Source organism: Notechis scutatus, chromosome 4 (assembly GCF_049901735.1).
Source record: "Notechis scutatus isolate UNSWTSFEM ecotype Mainland chromosome 4, rNotScu1.2, whole genome shotgun sequence".
NCBI classification, from domain to species: Eukaryota; Metazoa; Chordata; class Lepidosauria; order Squamata; family Elapidae; genus Notechis; species Notechis scutatus.
This window is the reverse complement of record NC_142012.1, coordinates 41,383,974-41,406,920: the sequence shown is the minus strand read 5'-3', so window position 1 is coordinate 41,406,920 and position 22,947 is coordinate 41,383,974. Positions and strand designations below refer to the sequence as shown.

At 36.0% G+C, this 22,947-nt stretch overlaps 1 protein-coding gene across 1 annotated transcript; it reads left to right on the top strand.

The window, feature by feature from the left end:
* Nucleotides 1–244: 244 nt before the first annotated feature.
* ASAH1 (N-acylsphingosine amidohydrolase 1) lies at nt 245–19,493 on the top strand. Its single transcript, XM_026667120.2, has 14 exons — nt 245–454; nt 6,189–6,235; nt 6,989–7,079; nt 8,215–8,301; nt 10,582–10,660; nt 11,355–11,429; nt 11,669–11,714; nt 12,866–13,010; nt 14,697–14,751; nt 14,943–15,024; nt 15,833–15,964; nt 16,270–16,393; nt 17,236–17,292; nt 17,870–19,493. The coding sequence occupies exons 1-14, from the start codon at nt 386–388 to the stop codon at nt 17,957–17,959; spliced, it is 1,179 nt and encodes a 392-aa protein (XP_026522905.1). The 5' UTR covers nt 245–385; the 3' UTR covers nt 17,960–19,493.
* The last annotated feature ends 3,454 nt before the right edge of the window (nt 19,494–22,947 follow it).

Genomic DNA, 22,947 nt, shown 5'->3' with positions numbered 1-22,947 from the left:
GTGGCTTAAAACAAAAAATTGAGCTTTTTTTGCAAGGAAAAATGGTCTTCCATTATCGTTGTAAGCTGTTCATGGATCCTTTGCATAGACCACCGGTTTTAAAATACATAAAATAAAGCACAATTTCTCAGGGAATCCTCAGATGAATACCACTTTTCACACAAAATCACCTAGCAGGGAGAAGGAAGCAAATTCCACCCCCGCTTTTGGACTGAATGGTACGTTCCGCGTCAAAGTCGCTTCCCTCCCGACTTGTTTGGTAAATTCCGAGCAACGAGTCAGATGAAGGAGCGGCTGCCACGAGTGGAAATCACGTGTCGGAGCAACCTTCTTTTTAACCCGCTGAGCGTCGGCTGGAGCAATTGGGATTTGATCAGCTGTAAGGATGATGCGCGGTTGGGCGTTCGTAGCGGTGGTGGCCGCGACTTTGCTGGCCGTGCGAGCCCGGGATCCGGTGAGTTGCAAGGAGAGCACCCCGCTTCCCTCTCTGCTTCTCCAGCCTTGGACGGTTCTTTCTTCCTAAAGAGTGAGAAGGGAGCTTAGTCTGTTGCGGTGCTGCAGGGGAAACGGAGGGCGAAGGGGGAACTCTCGAAAGCGTTGCCGTGTGAATTCGATGGGGTCAAGAGAGAAAGGGGCTGGTATTGGGCCAGCTCGGCCGTCCGGCCCCAGGGTTGAAAGTAAGCGAAAGGTTCTGCACTGTCAGAGCTTTTCTGTTGTTGGATGCTGTGCATGCCGCAACAGAAATTAAGTCATTTTAGGAGTTGAAGCAAACCTTGGAAGAGTTGTTCTAAGAATAAAAACACAAATACTTAAAAAAAAAAAAAAGTCCAGAGATGCTAGATTTGTTCCAGATTTACTCGAACTTCAAAAAGGCCCAGTGAAATCGGCGAGATGCAATTGATTGCAGTCATTGCTTTCAGAGGGTCTGCTCTGACATTTGGCCTGGTAGAAAAAGTATTTAGTGCGAGCACACTAACACCAGAAGAACCCACGGCTTTGAATTAGAATGAAAAGTTGGGGAGGAAAAAAAAAGGTCTGGGGAAACTTACAGTGTTGTGACCAGGAAAATAACATTGATCTGCCATAGTCCTAACTTGTGAGGAACTGAAAGCTCAACTGATGCATTTTCTAGATAGGAAAGTAGGTTATAGTTCACCAAGTAATAGGTCCCATTTTATAAGAGAGTTGGAGAAAACAAGCTTATTCCATACATTAGAAACAGAATAGAGCAGCTTGATGGTCCTTAAATAGGGTGTGGTAACAGTGACTATGGCCATTTCTTGTTTTTCCTGGTGAAGGAGTTGTAGGTCAACAAATCTGAAGAATGTCAGAGATGTTGAGAAAGTCTGTACTAAGCAGTCTTTAAAGGTTTATTCAAAAGACGGACCTTATTAATCAGATTGACTTCTTCCTAATTTTCAGTTGACTGGCAAAAAGGGATTGGGCTGAAGGAGAAACAAGCTTAGGTAACTACAAGCTTAGGTAGACAGTTTGCAGGTAGCTTGTCAGCCTTCAGAAAAATTGAAGTATGAATTTATATAAATGCAAAACACTCTAGTGCAAGACAGTCTTCTCAAACACCAAATTAAACCACCTTTAGTAGTAAAATGCTACCCACCAACTTGATCAATTTGCCCATTTAGTTCAGTGACTGTCCTCATATTCTAACAATAGATTTCACTTTAAACTTCCTGTTTTACTGAAATATTACTTCTCTGTCTCATTGCATGGTTGCAAGAGAGAACTCCCTTTGCATGTACTGTATCTTGTTCATAAATACAGTATTTACTGGAATTATATGCCATCAGCCAAATTGGAACAGATTAGCTTTCATATCTTTTAAAAATGTTTATGGCTTTTTCCAATCCATGCTGGCAAAACTCAGTTCAGATTTTCTTTTAGCTTTTAGCTTTTTGTAGCTTTTTTCCTCTGACTTTGTTATTGCATCTTAAGTTATTCAGATAACCAGTGCTTGTTCAGACTTCTAATTGCATTTAAGCATTTATTTTTAGCCTACTTTTGTTTCTAAAGTTTTTATGAGCTATTTTGCTTGTAGCCCATGCAAGAACAAAGATATTCTTTATTTGAATATTTTTCTTCTATTTTATTTTTTACATACATAGAAATTATTTCTATTTACACAATGTAAAACCATTTTTAAAACAAAAAATAAAAATAAAAAACAATAAAAACTAACAAAAAGAATCAAATAAATTAGCAAAGTACAATAGAACAAAAGTTGGATTTTTTTTTTTAAAAAAAACCCAATTCGCACCTCCCTGCCCCGACGATAGCAGATCACACAAGCCATTTCATGGGCCCCATCCTGCTCTGGGTTCCCCAGGCTTGCTGGCAAAACCAGGTCTTCAGTGCCTTTCGGAAGAGTGCTAGAGTGAGGGGGCCATTCTAATCTCTGGGGGAATGATATTCCAGAGAGAGGGAGCCACCACAGACAAGGTCCTTCTTCTGGGTCCCACCAGGTGTATCTCCCTCAGGGTGGGACCTGCAACATTCCCTGCCTCCTCACTCTAATGGGTCGGGTAGATGTGACCGGCAAGAGACGTTTTATGTGAAAGTTCTAACATGTGCAAAGAGAACAATTAAACTTGAGTGGCTTTATGATTCATAAAATTCCTGTTTCTTTTATCTTTCTGGTAATATTGTCAGAATGGTTCTGTCAGTAACATTTTGGCTTGAAATATCAACATATTAATGGCCTGTGTAGGGATATATATATGTTAGTACTCCATGTGCCCATTTTCAGGGATACGCAACTGCAATTTTTCTTGTTTTATTTCCTGTCAGATATCTGCAAATCAGGTGAATTGGACAGTAGTGAAATTTTAATGAGTTTTGTGGCTTGTTTGCTTGTACTTAAGAACAGAGGAGCAAAGGATCATATCTCAGTTCAGGAAGCAAACATGGTCTTCCCTACACAAACCAAAGTCTTAATATTTCACAAAATCAGAGTATATAATTAGGAACAGGAAGAATCTGAGTAACTTCAGATTTAATGAGCTTGTATTTTTCTGGATGCATCTTTGATCTTGCTGCATTTCTCACTCTGTATATTTTAGAAATATGAAACTACCTTGATTAATAATTCATGTCCTTGCATGTTCTTATTTGAAATGTCTTTCTTTTATTTTGGCAATAAATACCTTCCAACAGACTTAGAATATTACTTTATCTGCCTGTTGCTTGCTTACCTAGTTTTTCTTTCTGTTTTATATTCATTAATACTTAATTTTTTGAATAAATATAATAGAGTTTTGCTTACCTGTAAGGAATGATATATAAAAGATACATGAGCCATATATAAAATGATGTACAATTGGAGGTGTCCCTGCTACAAATTGCTTGTCTTTTGGAATTAGATGCCAAACTCCATTCCATAGATGTAATCTAGTTTCTGGAAGCCCATTATAGTCTCAAGTAAAGTGCCTCCCCCTTTTTTTTTCCAAGGCCCCTTCTCTTTCCTATTATTTGCTGCAAAATCATGTTTGCAAAAGCTAAAGCCGGCATGCCTGCAAACATAGCTCTATCTTGGCCATCATCACATTCCCTGATGGTGGAAGACATAAGAGTTGACAAATGACAAGAACTGTGCATGCCGATTTTCTGACTGGATCCCTTGTAAGCCATGCCTGCTGGAAATGAGAGGGGAGGAAAACAGCTGGAATATTTCTTGACCCAAAATAAATGCTACTTTACAGATGCACAATGTTTTAAGGAAGAATTTACTGTACCATTATTTCCAGTTCTGTATGGAACCCTAACCCTTTTATGTTATTACTCCTGCAATGTTGAAGCAACAGCTGCTTTGTACTTTTTAATAAATATGTATGTTACCCTTGCCATATGAGGTGCCCTGTTTGTGCAAAGCTTGTCAACATTGTAAAATTCCCATCCTAATATATTCTTGGGTGCAGCACCGGAAACTAAATTTTTGCATTTCTGCTAATGAATAAGTGGGTTATGGAATGGGAAGATTCCACTACTATTTAACATTGAGTTGCAAGGAAAGTTGTACTTCACTGCCTTTTCAGGTTTGTTTAGCCTACGGAGACAAGATGCCCAGGGCTGATTTTCTTTTCCCACAGAGGATAACATAAGATTATTTCATGGGTATTTGATTTTATTTTGAAATGTTTACTGGGTTGCCTGAAAAAAATCCAAACCTGAACTGTTGTCATCATTGTGTCTGTTTTAGCTGCATGGTCTAGTTGAGTGGTACTTTTCAAGGCCTATGATTTTGGCTTTTCCATGGATTTAGAGGTACACAAGTTATCAAGAACAGAATATTTTTGTGAATGTGATCTACATAATACTGCATTAAAAAAACCTTTTATACTAGTTTGTTCTAATGTCCACTGCCACATTTTTATTTTTTTGTTAATGAATATATTGAATTAATTTAATGTACATTTGAGGGGGACAAATATTCAGACTAAACACAGAAAGAGGAATTTATTGAATATGGGTTTTTGTACAGCTTCAGTCATGGAATGTGAATGAAGCTATGCAAAGTCTATGTGGCTTCAGTTGTAGGATCACTTGGCAAGCCAAGAAAAAAAAAATACTGTGAGAGCTATGTACTGGTAGGAAAGAAATTATACAAAGTAGAATCCTGGGATAAAAGTAAAAATATGTGTCCAAGGATAATGTCACAGGATCCAATCTGAGACTGTCACCAAGACCAAAGATGTATTCTTCCAAGCTTTCGTGCTGTGCTGGAGGTCCTCAGAGTAGAACCTGTTTCTGTTTAACTGGCAATAATTGAGATATCTTACCAAACCATGCATAAATTTGTCTTATTCTGTTTATTATAGTATCCTAATTAACATGATGCCTTAATTGCTAGAGATTTTATATCATGGAAATGAAAGAAATCCTTAATAACTTGAAGCCTGGAAAGAACTAGATTACTAGATATGTTTATAGAAATCCTGTATCTAAATAATCACAAGATCTAAATATCTGAATAGCTGCAATCCATTTTAAAAAAAGCTTCACTACAATCTGCTATGATATTAAGATGAACTCATTTCCTCACCTATGAACTGAACTCATATTCTCATCTATACAACTTTGTGTTCTCACATATACACTAATATAAACCTGTATGGAGCTAATCCATTGTCAGCCCTTGTTAGGTAAGCCTGCTTCATGAATTGATTAAAGGCATATTTTATTTATACTTCCTATTTTTTTAACTGCTCATCTCTCAGAGACGGACGTTTGGCAATTACTCTGATAGATCTAATATGCTCACTTCTTACCATGGTTGGGTTATAGAAATTCCAGATTCACATTATTGAAAATTCCATGAATGTATGTTTTTTAACACAAATATTCAAAAACGTAAACACTGATTTATTGGTTACAAGCTAATTCATAAGGATAATCTTTAAAGTGATTAGCACTGTTGCAATAATTGTTCTAACAAACCATAATGTTGGCATAAAATGATGAAAGGTTATCTTCTGATTTTATATTTTGTTATTTAGTTATACCTAGTGTTAGGGAACACCTAGTTAATTTTTCAGAGAATTCTAGGGCAAGTTAATGATCCTAGTTTTAGAAAAGAATACCAAAACCTATTGTTTAAACAAGAAGAGCCTGCTGGCTCCAGAAGATTTGTACTTCTACATTTATTTTACTAGCTAGCAAATGATTGTGGTAGTTGGTATTGCATAATATTTGGGAAACTATAATTGTGTAATCCCTGTTTAAACCAATTATTAGTCTCCAGCCCAGATAAACTGATAGCTCATCCTAATTTATAACCAAAATAGCTTGTTTCTAATCCTTTCTTCAACTACTGAAGGTCAAAAAGGAAAACTTTAAGAACTTCAGATGTCTTCAGTGCCTACATTAGTAGTTTTTTCAATGGTGTGTCTGAATTAATCCTTCATATCATAACAGTAAAAAGTTTCCCAACTTTATAACTTCTAATACAGTATGTGTTACTGTATTTAAAGGCTTATGCACCAACAAGGAGCAGTTTTGCAACACAAAGTAAAATACGCTGATGCCTCCATGACTTAATTATTGTACCATGTGTAGGATTGAACCTTCACTTTTTTCCTATTACAACATAAGAAAGTGCAAGGACTCTGTAAATGTTTTGTATTTCACTTATATATAAAAAACAGTTCTTAAAAAGGCTTTTATTTTATTTCCAGTTTGCTGAAGATTGCAGAGTACATGAATATCCTCCAAGTGGACCAACGTATGTGACTTACTAACAACATTTCTGATATTTGCAGATATAAAGAGAACCTGGCTTAATTAGATAGAAATTTTGAACTGTTTGTACTGTCTCAGAATTATGATAATGCTACAAAGAAAATTAGGATCATCTTGTATTACATAATAAACATACCTGAATCCTTGACTTATGACTAGGTGCTTAGCAATGTTTGATGTTCCAACAGCCCCCCCACATCCCAGCAGATCATGTGATCATGTTTTGGATTCTTGGGAACTGGCTCATGTTTGTCCTCCATGTGCCCACAATTTACAATATTTTTGGCCAGAAACTGGTGTTTATTTTCAGTTTCTGGCAAAAAAAAAAATGTCTATTGTGGACAATGGATTCACTTAATTATTGTGTGATTCACTTAGATGCTCCAAAAAAGGGTAAAAAATTGGACGCAATCACATGGTGACCCACTTAACAGCATGACTAATTCTTTATATCTGGAAATCATACGATGGTGGGGTTAGAGAGTAGTTCTTGTTAATTCTCTTTAGAAATAATACAAAACTTTCTCAAGACAGAAAACAATATTTGCCTGTTTCAATAAATATTAGGGAAATCACTCCAAGTTTCACATAAGATGCACCTGTCTTAAATATTGGTGAATTAAAACTAGACAGCTAAAATAATTGGGACAATAGTATAAGAAATAATATATTGGAAATTAGCAGTTTATATGTAACAATTTCATTCATAAATTTATGGAAATTCACTGTTTTTCAGGTATAAAGGAACAATTCCTGAATATGTCATAAACCTTGACCTACCACCAAGTGAGAGATGGGTCCAGGTGGTACGTGACAAAAAAGATGATGTAAGGAACATAGCAGAAAGAATTAAGTATCTTTGTCTTCTCTGAAAAAGTTATGATTTAATTAATTTGAATTACCATTCTAATATCCATAATATTAAAAATCCCCCTCAAAATTAGGGGAAGAGCTATACAATGTTTCGCACATTGAAGTCAAGCCATTTGATAAATTGGCAATTAGGATCAGTCATCTAGAACATCCTTCTCCATTTTGGTCTAGTCAAGAGCCTGAAGGCCAGTGATTCTGGATATTCCCTATACCTGCAAGTCATCCAAGTGGGAACAATTATAAGGGAGTCTGCCTTCCTCAGTTATCCAGAGTAATATTGTAACATATGTAGTTGGAATCCAAATGAATTTCCTGAGTAATTGATTTTCTAGAATGAGAGTCTGCAAGTAGGAATAAATTTCTAAAGTTGGCCTCATCACAATGTGACAAAAGAGGCATTATGAGTAAGTATGACCAGGTAGCAACAATATGGGTGCTTTTTTACATCAACCCTTGCATCCCTCACTGTCACTTTCCAGGTTGAAATGAGGCAGCGAAGGATGCTCAAGAATGAATAGAATCCCACTTCTAAGCTTTTTTACCTACACAAAATGAAGCAGATGTGGTATTCAGCAAGTTCTGACCAGTTCTGGAGAACCAGTAGTGGAAATTGTGAGTAGTTCGGAGAACTGGCAAATACCACCTCTGACTGCCCCTACCCCCATCTATTCTCTGCCTCCTGAATCCCAGCTAATCGACTGGGTCTTATTTGTTGCCCTGCACAGGAGAATGAAGCTGGAAAGCAGGTTAGTGGGGTGGGGAGAGAATGGGATTTTGCAGTAACCTTCCTCCAGGAGTGAGGAAGGAATGGAAATTTTACAGTATCCCGTGCCACGCCCACCAAGCCATGTCCACCAAGCCATCCCATGCCCACCAAGCCACACCCACAGAATCAATAAAAAAAAATGAATCCCACCACTGAAATGAAGTTTCAATGTGCCGATGTAAGGCTAGATCAGCAGTTTTGTAAATTGTTTTACATTATTTTTTGTACTACTTTATAAAGTTTGATATATTTCTATTTAATTGGATCTTGCATTCTATTCTGCTAACATAGGTTAATCTGTTGTATTTCTTTCACTCTTGTAGTTAAAGGTTGTAATAAAGATTATTAAAGCTATTATGTTGACATTCATCCATAATGAGAAATTTGTAGCATCTATGGAGTCAAAAATAGTGAGTATATTTTCTATATTTTGGGGAAGAAATTAAACCAGGTGTAACATTCTAGCTACTACTTATGAACAAAAGACCATACCAGTAAATACCAGAGACTTATAAATAATTATATATGTGACCTATTGTTTAAGAATATAATCTCAACCAGTAAATATAACGCCTCTTCCTCCCAAAATAAGACTACTTTTTCAAGCATTCTAATGGTTTTTAATCTGCACAGTAGATTTTCCATGATGAGTACTAATGAGAGTACAAGTCTCATTAGCACCCCAAATTTGCTAACTCTTGCTTGGAACATAAATGAATAATCCAGTCTGATTATCTATTGGCACATTATACCAACTAACAATAGTGGTACCAGGTTTCATTGTTCATTGGCCCAACTTAAAGTAGCCAGACGGGGTAGTCTGGGCATGTTCTATACAACAAAGAGGATCTTTTTCTAATTAAGGCACAAAACTGAAACTTATTTATGGACAATTCCATTGATGAACTGTATATTATGATGCACTCCAAAAAGAGGGGTTTTTCGCAGAGGGAGGAGGAAAATAGATGTAGAAAAATGTAGAAAATAAATAAAATATCTGAAAACATTTTTTTTTCATATTCCATAAACTTTATATACCTGAAAATGTTAATATCATTCAGTGTTCCAATATTTTAATATGGGTTATCTTATTGGATTGTCCTGCTTTTATTGGTTTTAGTACAACTTACTCTGGAATTCGAAAGAATTGTCCAATTGCTTCATTTTAAAACATGAGATTTAATTATTTGATGATCTCATCCATTATCACTACTGTACTCCCAGCATGTGCAGTGTTATGAGAGTTAACTAATAACTGGGGTTTTTAAAATAGCAATAGCACTTAGATTTCACAGTGCTTTACAGCAGGAAAGCTGGCTGAGGAATTCTGGGAATTGAAGCCCACAAGTCTTAAAGTTGCCGAGGTTGGAGACCCCTACTTTACAGAACTCTCTAAGCGGTTACAGACAATCGGCATATATCCCCCGCTGCCATGTGGGTCCTTATTTTACTGATCTCAGAAGGATGGAAGGCTTAGTCAACCTTGAGCCGGTCAGGATTGAAGAAATCGAACCCCTGGCAATGTGAGCAGAGTTAACCTGCAATATTGCATTCTAACTACTGTGCCAAGATAATGAAGGAGAACAAAAATGGGAAACATAAACTTAACAAGCCCAGTATGAGTTTTAAACTGCATACTTAAAGTCATTTTGCTCCACATATTTAGCCATCATAAAATCATTCTCTTCCATTTTCCTACTGTGACATTTTCTTTTGAAACAGAGGTGAAGGCTCTTACTAAAGCAGTACAATATGTTACTTTATCAAATAATACTTTATTGTTGGTTGGAGATGGTCTTCAACTGTCTTGCTGGATTCAAAGAAAAAGACAGAACCATGTAGAATTTAGAACTTTCAGCAGTTTTGGTTTCCTTAGAAGTAAAGTATTTTCATAATTCTTTTAGTTGACTTGTCCTTGAAAGTGCATTACCAAATGACTGCCTTCTTTGTTTTCTATAGGAGTTTTATTTTTTTCCTGTTCTTTATAATCCTTATGTGAACATTTTCCAGAGATTTAGCCATTGTAGTCAATGAAATAACAATAAAAGAAGGATGTATTGGAGTTTATAATTTTTCAACAATTTCAGCTATTCTGAAATACAACAGTGTTAGTCTTTCTCTTTCTATATAATATCTAAAAGAAAGAGAGAGTGGGAGGGAGGGAGAGAGGAGAGGGAGAGAATATGAGAGAATAATTGCAGTACTTCTACCAATGAATTAAATTAAATTATATGAGTGGTTGCTTAGACTTTCTTATATTGGAATAGGCTATCTTTCCATGATTGGCAGTTGTGCTTAACTTTCAAAATGACCCAAGAGCTGCAGTAGGCAGGCAGAAGTACATTTGGGGTGGAAGAACATTACAGATATGCCAAAGGATGGCATTTTTTGTAATGTTTGGTGAGTGGATTGAGGAGGGATCATTGGTTTATATTTGTGTTAAATGTATTTTAGCTTAGAGTACAATGTTTATATTTCTTGCCTGAACCTATGAGAAAAGACATGTGTAATTTTATCAGTAGAATAGCAGCTGCAGGAAAAGATGTTCAGGTGCCATAAGTTGTCTACTGCAAATTACCCTGAGTGAAATAAAGTTTATTTTTTAGAGCTTAAAAAAATAACGTTAAAGTTTTTTTTAACATACATCGTTATAATTTGCCAAATCTAACTAATTCATGGTTTCCTTTTAGGGTTGGTTATGTTCTACCCTTCCTTATCCTTTCAATGAAGAAATAAAAGGCATTGCTTCTACTGTTGATGTTCCTTTAGGTAATTTCCATATTCCTGTAATATTTGACTTTCAAATATATAGGGTCCTTTGTTGCCTCATTTTAGTACTCCAGTAGCTACGGTTCTGTGCTGTGGTTCCAGTAAGGGCATGGAACTTCAGTGCCCAGGTATACAATCTTGCATGTACTGGACAATAGGCATAATACTAGATAATTAATTCAAATGAAGAAATGCTAAATCCATTAATTACTTCCATTAAGCATCAGTCAACAAACACTGAATGGAATCTCAAGTGTGCATTATATTTTCTCTAATTTTCATAAAAGAAGCATAATGTTTAAGCAAGATTTAACTTCATGTATTGGTATATCAGATCTCCTTTGCCCTATAACCTTTTCCCTTGTTTTTCAGAAATTGCAAAATCGGGTATTATACAATTCAGAAAGGCATGCTAGCTCTTGAAAGGCGTGCTGGACAATTTCTGAACCATCTGAGATAGCATCTTATGTAGCTTCTAATGATTCTCAAAATAAGAGAAAGGAGTAGCACAGATTTCTTGTATGCCTTTTCAATAGTATATAAGTTGTTTTTTGTTATTATTTTGCTACCTGTAATCTAGAGTCATCTATGATTAGTGCTGTCAGATTATGTTTCTTGCTTTGGTTTGTACACATTTGTCTATATATTTTATTGACAATTCAATAATCTCTGCTTCTGCTGTCCCATTATGCAGGTGATATTGTTGTGTTCAACATCTTCTATGAGATCTTCACGGTGTGCACATCCATAATAGCTGAAGACAAAACAGGTAGGCAATGCATACCTATTCTGATTCATTTGAGAATGCAATCGCAAAACATATTTTAATCAATGTATTTTAATATTTGTATTTATAAGGAGAATTTGTTTTTAACTTATTTTATAATACTGTTTGCTGCCCCCAGAATTATTTACTGAGATTTTTGGCCATCAAAATTGAATAAATAAATAAAGATTAAACATATTTTCTCTTCAAATTTGTTTTGCTTTGTTTTCCTTTTCAATCAGGAAAGCTATACCATGCTAGAAATCTTGATTTTGGACTGTTCCTTGGGTATGTAATAGCTGCAAGATTATTATACTTCTTTCTGAATGTTAGTATTATTTGTGTCTTCAGCATAATGATGTTTTCCATTTTTCTTTAAGGCCATGACTACTTGACAATGCATATTAAATCTTTCATTTACATATGAACGGAAATTGAGAGTTGCTTTGTGTTTTAGATGCTACATATTACATAGAATTTAACATCTAATAGCAAAAATATCAGTGCAAGTATTTGTACTTTCAAGAATGCTATATAGAAGCAAGGGAAATCAGTTTATAAATCTATGTAATGCTGGGTATAAAACCGGAAGACCACCATAGTTTTTACAGTATTTCCTGCCTGCATATATACTTTTTGTTTTTTAATCTGTAATGCATTGTCATCCTGTTCTGTTTTTATCTTAATAATTGACAAGGTACTAGAGAGTCCTGATCTTTCTTAAGAGGGCTAGCCAAAGCTGTACGTAATACACAGCATAGAAAAAATTTAAGATTTAGTGCTTGAAGTAAAATTCAGTGGCTGTTAATGGAAAACAAGACTGAATGGGATGAGGAAGCTGACAATGTATGCAAACTTTTCCATTAACTACTAAGACAGATGCTACACATGACTAGTGGAGAAAAGAAAGTGACACATACATGCTGTTCTACATAGTAATTTTTGACAAACTAGATGAGTTGTTGAATATATTATATTGATATAAACCCATTCAAAATATGATGGTTAGATGGTTAGATCAAAGATGATGGTTAGAGTGACATATTAAGACCAAGATATAGATTCAAATCCTAATTCAGGCATGAAGATCATTGGTTATGTAGACCAATCACAATCTCCCAGTTAAACTTTGGATAGCAGAAAATTTTAGAGACCTTGGATCCTCTACCAGTAACTTTGAATGCACTATTTATGAATCAAGGAACTTTAGAAGAAAGATTCTTCTATGATATTTCCAAATTAAGATTTATAGATCAGCCTGTTGTGAAGATTGAAAAGGGGTGATATTATATCCCTGGTTCTCATAAAGAAACACGGAGTGAAGCCAGCAAATGTTGACTGATCTAGAGATTTAGCCTTTGACCAGAGAGAAGAAAACTCCAATTTCCATAGCTTTCACCAATATATTTCTTATATTTAATTTTCTTTCTCCCCTGTAGGTGGGATATAAAAAATAGTTCCTGGTATACAACGCAGAAGCTGAAGCCATTAATGGTATCATTGGATTTTCAGAAAAACAATAAAACAGTATTTAAATCTGCAAATTTTGCTGGCTATGTGGGAATGATATCTGGAGTTAAGCAAGTAAGTGTTTATCAATCTATCGATATATGTAGTTTAAATGTCATTTTGATCTTAATAGTACAGAAAGATCATAACTTATTATTCTCAACATGAACTTATTTAAGCTCAGATGGGCAGGTGTCCAGATCCTTTTTGTGACTAACAGCCAACACCTGCCACAGAACTTGCAAAGCATAAAGTGTGCAAACTTTCACTATCTGAAAAAAGGGTCTGCTCTTATTTTGCCTGTTTATTTATTGTAACATATAAAATCAGTCATTTTACCTTCAGTTCTGCAAATGTAACAGAGTAAATCAGACCAAATATTACATGACTAGAGAGATGAAGAGATTAATTTTGGCCTAAACATTTCTTGGGTTGCATTTTTTGTTACATGCACGAAGTGTATTTATTTGACAAATAGATTGACTGGGAAATAAAATTTGTATCCTGCAAGTTTCTACAATCCTGGCTACCACTGGAAGTGTTTCGTGCACAAGCCTGAGGAGAAAACAAAATAGGCACACTTAACTTTATGTTCTACAAATACTTTATCTTTTGCTTCATCTTGATGTTCTACAGTTTGGGCAGTGAGATGGAAAAATGATTCAGTTGTTGAATATTCCTCTAAATGTCAGGCTTCCTCCAAATTCATTTTTCTTATTGAATCAGAAACACCCTTCCCTGTTCTGAGGGATTATTTACAAGAGTAATTTTGAAAGAAACATGAAAATTTCAATTTCTCTCTTTGCTCTGGTAATCTTGTCTTGTTCAGCTGGTGTAACAAATCTCAGGATAATTGACAGTGAGTTAATGGCACAATCATTTTGCAGCCCCTGTGAAGGCACTATTAGGCTCAAGCCTGACTGTCCTCTGTCATAAGAATTTCTAACTGGGTTCGCCCAATTTATTGCTTTACGTTTATTGATGGTTTGGAATTGGCACATTATTTGAACTGTGAACTTGTAAACAATGGCTTTGGGTTTTGTGCGAATGAGTAGTTTTAGCTTACTAGTGATCCAGTATTAAACAAGACATGATTGGATTAACACATGTTAAACATGTCAATCCAGTGACACTCTTGCACACAAACATATAATAAAAATGTTCAGGTATAAGTTGTTTATTTAAGCAACTCTCATTGTCTGAGTTCATGCAGCTTGCTAAATCAAACTGGTTCATGGAGGCTGGTGTAAACAAGCACCTACAGTATGATTTAATCCATTGTGTGAAAAGCTATGTACACAAGCATGGTGAACTGTGGTTTGTTTTTAATTGTGCCTTACTGCATAATTTATAATTGATTGGGTTTGCACATCATTGCAAGTCAGAACTCATTCCTTATGGTCACAAGAATGGATTCAAAGTTATGCTGTATCAAAGGATCACACAATCATTTAAAACAGGGGTGCCCAACCTTAGCAATTTTAAAATTTGGGGACTTTAACTCCCAGAATTGACTGGCTGGGTAATTCTGAGAGGTGAAGTCCTCACGTCTTAAAGTTACTGAGGTTGCACACCCCTGATTTAAAGTGATTTATTAAAGGAATCATAGTGTATGTAAATAGTGGAGCCCAAAGCTCTGTAGCGGGAAGTCTGCTAGTCATATTGGATTCCTTTATGGAAGAATCTTTATTAGATATGATAATATTAAAAATGAATTTACTTTATTCAAGTAACAGTTGCATTAATTGGCTTCTGTTTTAGGGGATGTTTACATTAACCATGAATGAGAGATTCAGTCTTGATGGAGGTTACATTGGTGAGTATCCCTAATGAACTGTTCTTGTCTAAAGAGAAAATATCAAGAAAGTCATTTTATTAAAAGCTGAATCCTAAATCCCTCAGATTATCAATTATGTCTGATGTCAGGATTGAAGAGAAATAGCATTGAGTTAAGATTCAAAAGATGAGGTGCAATTGAATAGAATTAATGCACAGAATCTTTTACAGGAGTCTTTGAGTGGCTTATTGGCAAGAGGGATGGTTGGTGGATGAGTTTTCTCACCAGAGCTGTGTTGGAAAACAGCACAAGGTAACATGTCAAATGTTTAAACAGTTCGAGATAATTGTTTTGTAACTGCTGTAAAGCGGACAGAAACCTTTTCTTTTATTTTCCTGCCTCCACTCTTTTCCACTTCTTTTATCTTGACTTTTATTGCTAGAGCTTACAGAAGACTTTACTATTTGTATCCCTTGTGGCTTTCCTAGCATCAGTTGTCATGGTTCTGATCTTTCTTAAATTAGCCTTGCTGTAACTATGTCCTCCAGATACATAAAACTGACATTCTTAGAACTGACACTGAGAATTGCTAATATTTCTGGGAGATACCAAGTTTGGTAAAGCTATTTGAAAGTTTTTCAGTATCTCTTTGCTTCTTGCCTGTTTACTTAGGAATAATATAATGCAACTTGTCTTTCTCTGTTCTTTGTCTTTTGCAGTATGTCTCCATCCATTCATGTATTTATTCTTATATACTACTCTGTATAGTACATTCCCAAACTGGTCAGAGGTTATTAAATCCTTGGGTATAGGCATCTCTTCTCTCCCCACTGCTCCAAATCATGCCACTGAAATTAGTACAAATACTAATGACTTGGTAATCACTGAGATAACCTTTTCCCATTATTTTTTGCTGAGAAAATCAAGAGAAGGCCCATTAAATACCCCCTTATGACTGCTGAAAATAATAGGGTGGGAGGATGGGTAGCACACAACCTCCACAAACACATTTCCTATTCTTGCTGTGTACAGAGCATTTCGAAAGGCCACCTTTCGTTTATAATGTGCATGTCACGTCTGCTCCTTGTAATCATTGCATTGTTTCTCTTGTTGAATATAGTTACGAAGAAGCGAAGGATAAATTGGCCAACACAAAGCTGCTAGCTCCAGCTTATTTCATACTAGGAGGAAGCAAATCAGACGAGGGTTGTATTATTACACGTTCTCGAACTTCTGCTTTAAACATTAAGAAGTAAGTATGGTCACTAAGGAAAATATCACCGTTGCATATAATAGCATGTGTTAAAGCATCCTGTTAAATACTTACAATGCAATAAAAGTGATTTTAGCTAGTTTTTTCATTTGTTTACAATCTCATTACATCAGCTGTGCTTTAATAGCTTTAACAGTTTTCTTTTTAAAGAAGAAATGTTTTGAAGATGAGAGATCTGTTTTGGATGCACTTTTAACAAATAGCTTGAATTTAGTTGCTAATGTTTTAGAAATATCGGGTCATAACTTTGGTAGAAAATGCTAATATTTATCTTTTATTTCAAGTTTGGATGCAAAGAACAATGACTGGTTTGTTGTAGAAACCAATTATGACCCCTGGAAGCCTCCACTTGTTATAGATGACCGCAGACACCCTGCAATGAATTGCTTGAATAAAACGGGTCAAGAGGTAATGCAATGCAATATAAAAGATAGCTATGCAGAGAACTAAAGCTATTAATTTGATTAACTATGCAAACGGGTATCAAGATGGAACTTAGAAGTACCATTAAAAGAACAGCTGAAATTTGTAACAGTTATTCCAAATATAACCCAACATAATCATGGTTGAGATTTCATGTTTGCACTAAATCAAAATATGGCTTTTATTTTACTTACAGATCATAGTTTATAGTCCACAGTTCAATCCCAAGATACAAATGTTTTCTTTTAGTTTGTTTTAGGGCAGTAAACTAGTTTTAAACTATAGTTTGTTACCTTATTGACTGGAATTATAATTTAATGGCAGTGCATGATTTATGAGTTTCTGACATGTTTCTGTGGAATGGCTGAACTTCTGAAACACGCAAGGGTTAAAAGGGTTAGAAAGGAAAAGAAGTTTTAAAAAACCACAAATTTAACTATTCCTATCTATCACCAGGCATGGCAAGTTAGGCATGGCAAGTTCTTGTCTTGATTAATAAATAATGCATTAGCCTCCTCTATGAGTGCAAACAATGTGGTTAATAGAAGTAATTTTCATTCTAAAATTCAGCTAAAATACTTTGAGTTTAACTGACGCAATAAACTAAAATAATCATAAGCCCTAGAGCTGTTCGTTTATTCTACAGCTGGCAAGGTAGCAACATCTCAGAGCAAATTATTGACTCTTTCTATAATGCCTGTCATTTAGGACGGAACACTTGTTGCTGAGACCAGATTGGTTCATGGTATTCTGTGCTACAGCTGCTCTAAAGATTAAAACAGAACTTTTAATTTTTGGTTTCAATCTTTACTCTTCTTCCCTACCAGAAAATATCATTATCAGGTTTATACAACGTTCTCTCTACAAAGCCTATCCTCAACAAGGTAACTTTTTTTTAATTTTACTTTTATTTATAACTCATCCTTTATATTTTTATTAAACAAGTCCAGGTGAGAAACATATCTAATAGTCCCCTTCCTCCTCCTCCTATTTTCCCCACAACAACCCTGTGAGGTGAGTTGGACTGAGGGGGAATGATTGGACCACAGTCACCCACACCCTGGCTAAGGGAGGGACTAGAACTCACTGTCTCCCAGTTGCTAGCCAGATGCCTTAACAAAACTGCCTGTCTAAACTTGTAACTCCTTGTTTGATGCATCCTAAAAGATTTCCATTCATTCATGTCCATCTGCCTTTGAATTGTTCCATACTCTTAAAGTAAATATTGTTTTGAGCATTTTGCTTCTGCTTAACCCATTATGGTAGAATGGGAGACAACAGAGCTTGTCTTTTAAACTGGGGCAGTAAATTGTTTGCAACTGGAGACACATTTGTTGGGGGAGGGCTGATGGGATGTGCTATAGGCAGGATGTAGTTTCCTGCACTTCTTTGAGGGAGGGAGGGAGAGTTGCAAAATATTGCAAAATGATATTTTTATATGAAACTTTCCCCCTTATTTAGTTGACAGTCTCAACTACACTGCTAGAAGTTTCTGAAGGCCATATAGAGACTTATCTAAGGAATTGTCCAGAGCCGTGCAGTCCCTGGTGAGGGCCACGCAGCCTGCAGAATACAACTCATGGAAGAGGATCCCTTGCTGGGTGAACAATGGCTGGTCTTTTCCATTGCCAAGAACCTCTTCGTCTTCAGGGTGTCTCCAGAGAAACCTGGATTTAAGTGCTTGCAATTCAACCAGCAAAATTAATTCAGTCTGCTTTCCAAATATATACTTTTCATTGTATGAACCTTAAACAGGGTTTGGAACTTCTGCTTCTTTTTTCCTTAACATCAGTTGATCCTTGGTTAGTGTTACTAGAGAATTTCTTAGGCAAGTATCTTATGGCAATTTGTCCTATGTATCTTCATTCAGAAGTAAGTCCCATTGTATTTGGCATGCAAGGTGTGTTTTAGGCAGGGCTATGGGGGATACAGTTTTAGGAAATGATGACAGTTTGAACTAGTATTGTCCAATCCTTTGAAAGAACTGTGTTCTCAATCTTCTTTGGCTGCCATCAATGTGTATTCCCAGCCTGAAATAATGTTCTGGAGTTCTTGCCTCCCTGTGCACCTACAGAATTCCACCTACTTCCAGGAGGAGAGAGCCATGAGAAAACCCAGCCCTGCATCAAAGGAAAAGCATAGCACTCCTCTGCAGTTAGCAAACATGCCTGGAGCTTTCCAGCGTGTTACCTCTGACATGCTTCAGAGATTCCCAGTTAGTTCTCCACCTATGACTGTCTTTCATCTTCATCCACAAGTTTTAAAGGAGTGGCATGTCTTTATGAGTGAAGCCATGTTGCTGTTTTTCATAAAACGTAATTGGTAAGATGACAGATGAATAGGAGTTTTTGGGCAGTCAGGTGAGGCCAGCCACGCTCCCTCAGCTCTCACTGTAGTGTGCCCTCCAGTTGGATAAGTAGACTAGAAAGAGTGTCAGATCAAGGCATATCAGAAAGACTTGCCATATTTTTAGTGGTACGCCTTGCTAAAATGTAGAGCCACTACCCCAGGATCACAACCAACTGAATGTTTCAGTTCTGTTAATTGGAATTAAAAATGTAACATTAATGTCCTTGATAATTTTGCAATTAAAAAAATAAATTACACTGTCTTATTGAAAGTGATACAACTTTTCTTTCAGTGTTACTTGTATAACATTTCTCATAAATTAAGCCTAGGGTCCAGCTAATACATGGATCAGTTTTATTACTTGACTGCTTAATAAATTAAACTTGATATCTTCTGATAATTTAAGAAATGGCCCTTTTAAAGCCACCTTTATTCTAGTTTTTAGGAAGCTGAAGGGATGGGTAAGGCAGAATTAGATGTCTTCAAGGCTATGTTGAAAGTTTGGAGACTTCTTGCTCTCCTGAAAGAAAAGTTGATGTATTTGACACACTGGTGCTATATTCCCAGGCATGGGAGGTTACCTGAGTGAGTTAAGTAAATGTTGGTACAGAAGAGAGCTTAATGTTTGAGGGCTTAATGCCCAATAATCCAAATGATGTGAACTAACACGATGCTATCTCATCTGCAATTTTCATTTATTGACTTAATAAATAAGAATTTGCTTTCACCCAACAAAGCTTTTTTAAATGTCTGAGATGTATTTCCATAGCATGTTTAACTTGCTCCACTTGCTGGTTTAACACATCCCACTCTATTGCATATATCCTACACCTATCATGAGTGTAGGATGTAAAATGAATACTTGTTCCTTGATCTTTTTAAAGATTCATTACATCTCATTAAAGTTGTTAGATCAAGTCTTTCCAGTTGTGGTAAATTATCTATTAAGCAGGTAAACCTTTTAAAATATTTAATTAGGCAAATAATGTTGCATTCCTAGCTGAGTGAGTAAGATATTCAATTTAAGAGCTGTGCTTAGCTCTGGTCAGTGACTGATATAATTCAAGGAACTCTGTAAAGCAATTCTTCCCAGACTGTTAAATTGCAGATAAGTTTATATCTGCACTCATTTGCACTCTTAAAACCTTGGGAGTAGACTCTGATGTGTTCCACAGCCATATTGTTTGTGTATTGTGTATACATCAGAGAGAAAAAAATCAACGTTCATTCAGAAGGAAGCAAAGACTGGCTATTCCCATGAGCTTATACCCAAGGATAAAAAAAATTCACTGATTTATGTTCCTAAAAGTTGCGTTTCCTAAATGAGCTATTTCGTTCTGTACATACTCTACCCAGTGAATTTGCAAAAATTATTACATTTCATGTGTTTGAACTAAGCATGCCTAAATCATCTGATTTCAACATTTCTCTCACTGCTAGGACCAGTTCTGCTTCAGCTTAATTTCCAGGGTATCTTTACTCTGCAAATTTACAACTGACTAAAGGGTTTACAGTATTCAACACAATGCCTAATTATTGGCTTATCCATAATTTGCTAAATCACTAAAACTGTCTTAGCTTGCACATTCTGCTGTCCATAACCCATGGTTTACAACTAAGCATGGTTCCAAACACCTTTCTGGCTTAATGCAATCAGTGATCTCTCCTTCTGGCTAGGGATCTGGCAAGAGTCCATATGCCTAGATAATTTAATACTTCCAAGGATATTGTTACAACGTGCCAGGACAACTTATAAACTTGTTGGCTTATTTCTTGCCTCCCTCTTCACCCAGGTCCTGCTCCATTTCAAAGAATGGAAATCAGAATTATCCCACAAAATTAAAAAGGCTAACTTTTCTAGGCCAGATATACAAGTGAAGATTACCTTATTAATGGGCAGATGCCATTAAAAGGTAGAGATATCACCACCACCACTCTTCCACACTAGCTCCAGCTAAATCAATTTCCACTTGACTGCATAAAACAATGGTGTGACACTTTCCAAATTATAGTCGGCTTAATAGATTACACTCTGTTGGTCTTTCAAGTACATGGTAGATACATTTGAGCTATAGCCTATGTGGCAGAAGATGATGGCCAGTGTAGTTCAAGGTTCTAGGAAGCTTTCACTGCTAATGGAGCAACCATAGCATAATATAGGTGAACCACAAACTTCTGGCCCTCAAGTTACACACTGAAAAGGCTCTCCAGTTACACAAACTATTAAGAGTAAAATAGTGAAGGAAGTAGACAGTTAATTTTTAGGTACAACCATACCAAAACATTATAGTATATTAATAAGCCAAAATTGGTTGGGTTTGCAAAGATCACTGGCTATAGTTAACAAAAGATAATTCCTGGGATAAACAGGTTTAATTCATCAGCAAACCATTATGGCTTTGGAATCTCTGTAATGCTATGGAAGAATTAAAAAATAGTAAACATAGAAAATATGTGTTGATATGAAAATGTACTCCATATTGTAATGTCAGGGCCCTTGTTTCATTTTGTAGGTAAACAGATACTATAATATATAAATACACTTTTTCAATATGGCGACAAGGCATCGTACTTCAAGAGGGGATTTTTTTTCTGCTAGAGCACAGGTGACAAACTTGATCACGTCACAAAACATGTTACGATGTATTGTGACATTTTTTGCCTTTGCAGACAGAGCCAAGGGGGGCAGGCCTGTGTATGATGCATCCAGCCTGCGGCCCGCCAATTTGACAGGCCTGTGCTAGAGTGCCTATTTCTTCTGAAGTGAGGGGAATCGGTTTAGGTAACACCAACTTGTCTCCAAGGCATTAAAAAAAAGAGAAAATATACAGCGCTTTTCTAACCCACAGACCCAGGGAATGAGAAAAAAGGATGGAAATCTCATTGAGCTCTCTTCAGGAAGAAGTCATTACACTATTGATCAAAGACAATTGAGCAATGTAAGCCCAAAGAAACTTCCACCAATACTTATTTAAATTTGAGACTAAATTGAGCTTTTATTCCTTTACAAAAACCAACTGAAGCTGGTTTTCAAAATTAGTCACGTCTGCTGAATGTTCTCTTTAGTCTTTCCAAATGGGGTGTGCTAGGTGAGTATATGTATGCTAGGTAAGCGTATGTACGTACGCCCCTGCTTGCTATACATTCTTTAAGAGCTCTGCACATATCCTTCTGTGCAGAGACTGGTATTTGACCTCTTAAGTCAAGCATAATTAGACCCTTTAAGAACTTGAACGAAGTAAAATTCCTTTAAGATCTCCTAGTTAAACTTGTACCATTACAGCAAATTCCCAGCCTGGGGCCACCAAATGTTTATTAGTACAACACTTTTCTTATCACAACATAGGCCATGAGATTGGTAAGTCAAGGCACACTGTAGGATAACATATGTATCATGTTGATTTGTAGCAGCAATGGTAGGAGGTACTCCACTGACGAATGTTGACCTAGTGGCTAGCCATGCAGTTATGCTAAGCCATAACAAGGATCAAAGCAGCTTTCCAAGCGAATGTATGAGTTGATGCTGTTTCCATCTCTACTGAATTTCAATGCTAATAGCTGGATCTCATTGCTAATTCTCTAGGAATTTGTCACACATTTTCCATTCATTTCCCTTGATATATATAGTGAGACTTCAAAACATAGGCATTCATGTCTTAGTGAGACTTCTAGATAAGTGCATTTTGTAATATTCTACATCTTTGGTTCTGTGTTTATTTTCCAACAATCCCTACAAAGCCTATAGGTATTAATGGAGGACCACAGCATTTTTACAAAGTACCCGATTTTGATTTCTATTGAGTGGAATGTTCTTGTTGCTACTCAAGTTTAAGCAAAAGCAAATAGTCTTCTCAAAGCAGAAGAATGTGTGCATTTGCACTTCTGAGTTGAGAGCTAAGACTAAACAAGAGCACAAGGTACAATTAAATAATATGTTAATCTTTAAAAGTATTCATTTCCCAATCCCAGGGATGTTTGCATTTCCCAATCCCAGGGATGTTTGCAGGCACTAACCCTTTTATCTTACAATACTTTGATCCACTGTGCATAGTTCACCTGAACAGCGATCTCTCCCCCCTCCCTCCCCCCTCTATTTATATTTATTTATATATTTATATTTATATATATATATATATATATATATATATATATATATATATATAAATATAAATATAAATATCTGATCATAG

Coding starts and splice junctions, on each gene's coding strand:
- ASAH1 (XM_026667120.2), top strand. CDS start 386: ATGATGCGCGGTTGGGCGTTCGTAGCGGTGGTGGCCGCGACTTTGCTG. Junction 8,302..10,581: donor CATCTATGGAGTCAAAAATA/GTGAGTATATTT, acceptor GTTTCCTTTTAG/GGTTGGTTATGTTCTACCCT. Junction 15,025..15,832: donor GTGTTGGAAAACAGCACAAG/GTAACATGTCAA, acceptor TGTTGAATATAG/TTACGAAGAAGCGAAGGATA.